This window comes from Festucalex cinctus, chromosome 1 (genome assembly GCF_051991245.1).
Source record: "Festucalex cinctus isolate MCC-2025b chromosome 1, RoL_Fcin_1.0, whole genome shotgun sequence".
In the NCBI taxonomy this organism is placed as follows: Eukaryota; Metazoa; Chordata; class Actinopteri; order Syngnathiformes; family Syngnathidae; genus Festucalex; species Festucalex cinctus.
Window position 1 is genome coordinate 46,872,016 of NC_135411.1, and position 3,299 is coordinate 46,875,314.

At 40.0% G+C, this 3,299-nt stretch overlaps 1 protein-coding gene across 1 annotated transcript; it reads right to left on the bottom strand.

Moving 5' to 3' along the window:
* Positions 1–799: 799 nt before the first annotated feature.
* LOC144031754 (transcription factor Sox-14) lies at positions 800–2,702 on the bottom strand. Its single transcript, XM_077539204.1, has one exon. It carries the CDS (start codon positions 2,445–2,447, stop codon positions 1,779–1,781), a length of 669 nt encoding a protein of 222 aa, XP_077395330.1. The 5' UTR covers positions 2,448–2,702; the 3' UTR covers positions 800–1,778.
* Positions 2,703–3,299: the final 597 nt, after the last annotated feature.

Consider the following 3,299-nt stretch of genomic DNA (forward strand, 5'->3'; position numbering starts at 1 on the left):
AACATTCTGGCTCACTCAGATCTTTTTGCAAGTGGATTTATTGAGTCATTTCAGAATGGCACACTATTTCAGATTCAGTAAACTGATTCAGTTAAATGAAATGAAAGTAATTCAAATGGCAAAACAGAGACTAGACAATAACAAAATCATGAGGAAAAAAAATCCCACAGCTCACTTTACACAGTGACTCCTAATCAATTTGAATTTCATTAAATTGGTCCAGTAATCATTCATTGTCAATAATGTATCTTTGTTCATCTTTCCATGTCATGATGTATAGCAGAATATAGGCGTTCAAAATGTCTCCATCTAATCTGGAAAAGCACAATACAGGTAATGTGTGTCTGTGTTTTCAGTTATTGCATAATGACCTTTTGTCAATTCAGTGATTTTTTTTCTTGTTCCCCGCAGTATGTAGTTAAATGAAGGTATTTTGGTCTGCCAAGTTATCAAAATTGGTATTGTACAAGCAGTAAAAACACAATTTTACTGATGTACATATCAGCGTTTGGACTTTTATTTTATATAGACTACTTTTACAAGGAGTTGAATCAGTACCTACTTCTAAATAGGCTACTGAAATTTTTGGGGTAGTAGTTTTTTATTTATTTATTTATTTATTTTTTATGCTATTGACACTTCTAATGGTAATTCTTTAGCCTAAAAGCAAAGTGGCCTAAAAGAAAACAAGTTATTTTTAGCAAGCACATATTGCTATTTTTCCTTGATTCGGTAACACTAAGCTGATTTGGACAATTATGCAGTTAGGCTAATGATTTGTCGCTGTCTATCTTTATATCTCAACTTTGTATAGGCCATTTTTCAGAAATCTTTTGTATCTTTTGTGTAATCTTCACCCCTTAAAGTCAAACATATGATACAGTTAAATTGAGCGTTTTATTTTGTGCAATTTTCAAAGAATTTGAACTTTTGGTAAAATATTTAAAGTTTCAGGCTTTACAGCACTGTAAAGAATTGACTGTAGAATTTCCGGTAAATAACTGGCAAAAAAGTTGCCAGCTAATTGTAAAATCTGTTAATTACTATAAAATTTAATACATCATATTAGTGTTTATTTATTTATTTATTTATTTTTTTTACAATTTAATGTTGGCTATATAAATTATAAATTAGTTATGTATAGGTGGTTGTTTGTCTCTGTGTGTTCTGCGATTGGCTGGCAACCAGTCCAGAGTGTCCCCCAGAGCCAGCTGAGATAGGCTCCAGCACCCCCCGCAACCCTTGTGAGGAATAAGCGGTCAAGAAAATGGCTGGATGGATGGATAGTTATGTATATTATTATTATTTTTTACAATTTATTACTGTCAATTAGTTACTTAGAATACAGTAAATAACTATCATTTATATATAGTAAATGTATGTTTTTTCCGTAATATGCTTTAATAGATTTTTACAGTAATTAACTGCATTTTACAATAATTAGCTGCATGACAACTTTTGTTGCCACACAGTTATTTACTTGAAATTCTACAGTCAATCTTTACAGTGAGGGTTTCATGCGAAGTTATTGCATTGTTGACAGATATCTTTAAATGTTAATTATTCCCCCAAGGAAAAAAAAAAAATCTTAATTTCTGGTAGGCCAAACAAATGTGCGCTGTGGCGACCCCTGACGGGACAAGCCGAAAGTCACAACAACAGTTACAATTTCCCACGCGGTCCAAAAAGAATTATATGCTCCATCCCATCTGTTGACAGAGAGCGTTCATCTCGATTCGCGTGCGCCCTGCGCGCTCCCGGTGGTGTCCCCACTCCATTTAGGCACTGGCCCCGGGTGCCGCGTACGCGTCCACGCCGCTCTTGCTCATCCCTCCCGGGAGTAAAATGTAAGCCACTTGGGGCTGCAAACTGGGCGCCGACCACGCTCCACAGTTACACGGCACCACGTAGGAGCCACCGGGCGACGCGTGGGTGTGCTGTCCGAGGCAGGCCAACCCCCCGACCACAGCCCCGGAGTGGTACCCGAAGGCGGGGGCGCTGTAACCGCTCAGAGCTGGCTGGAATTCGGCCAACCGATGGAGACGTCTAACCGGGGAAGGCGCCAGAAGAGCGGGGTTTTTATCCCCGTGGATGAGAAAGGACGAGTCCATGGAGAATCCCTTCAAGGGCTCCACATGCGGGAAAACGAGGCGCTCCGTGTGGGGGAGCGTTTTGGGTTTGCGCCGGGGTCTGTACTTGTAGTCCGGGTGTTCGCGCATGTGTTGAGCCCGGAGCCTTTTGGCCTCGTCGATGTAAGGACGCTTCTCGGAGTCGCTGAGCTTTTTCCACTCGGCGCCCAGCCTCTTGCTGATCTCCGAGTTGTGCATCTTTGGGTTGTCCTGGGCCATCTTGCGTCTCTGGCCCCTCGACCACACCATAAACGCGTTCATGGGTCTCTTGATGTGGTCTAAAGGTTTGGGCATTTCCAAATCAGACCACACATTCATTTAAAACAATTCAAGTCACTTTTACCACAAAAAAAGAAGTGGGGAAAAAACGTCATGGGCTTCTTTTTTTTAGGGTGTCATAAATCCGCAGTAAATGTTTTTCTGTGCGCCTTAATTGTTTGAATGAAGTGTACAGCTGCTTGCAAGTTGGAAGCTTGTTATGGAAGAAACCAAGCATGTTGAGCTCTCATCTCTACTCCGCTGTCACGGTGGGCCAAGCCAATGAGAAGAAGAGAGCACTGTAATCCCCCTCAACTTAAAAAAAAAGACTTCAACATTTCTGAGTCTCCCTCCTTTTCCCCTCCATTGACACTTTAAAAGCCTCACAAAATCTCTGATGAGACATGCACGGGAAAGAAATGATACAAAGATGACCACAACCCTGGTCACGATACCATTCAGTACAAGAGCTATATGAAGAAGTCTGTCTTTTATCTTGTTCCACATTTAAATACAATGGTGTCTTGAAATACAAGTTAACTTCTTCCGTGACAGTGCTTTGTAACTCAACACTCCCATTTCAAATCATGTTTCCCCATTGCAATGAATGGAAATGCCATTATTTTGTTCCAGCCAGACAATGAAAATATAGCACTCTCTAATAGGGTACTTTATTAAAAATAATTTTAAAAAAAAAAACGTTTTGTAATACAATTAATAGAATGCAACAGTATGTGCATCAGGAGTACTGTAATTCATTGGAGCTGCTTCTGGTGTGTACAACTTCGCCCCCAAGGGGGAGTAACAAAGTTTAACAACTGCTATAAAGGGTAAGTGACTCAGTAAGCAAATAATATTGTTTTATTAGAATATATGCCTGCCAGTGTTGCTATGTTATCTATCTACATGTGT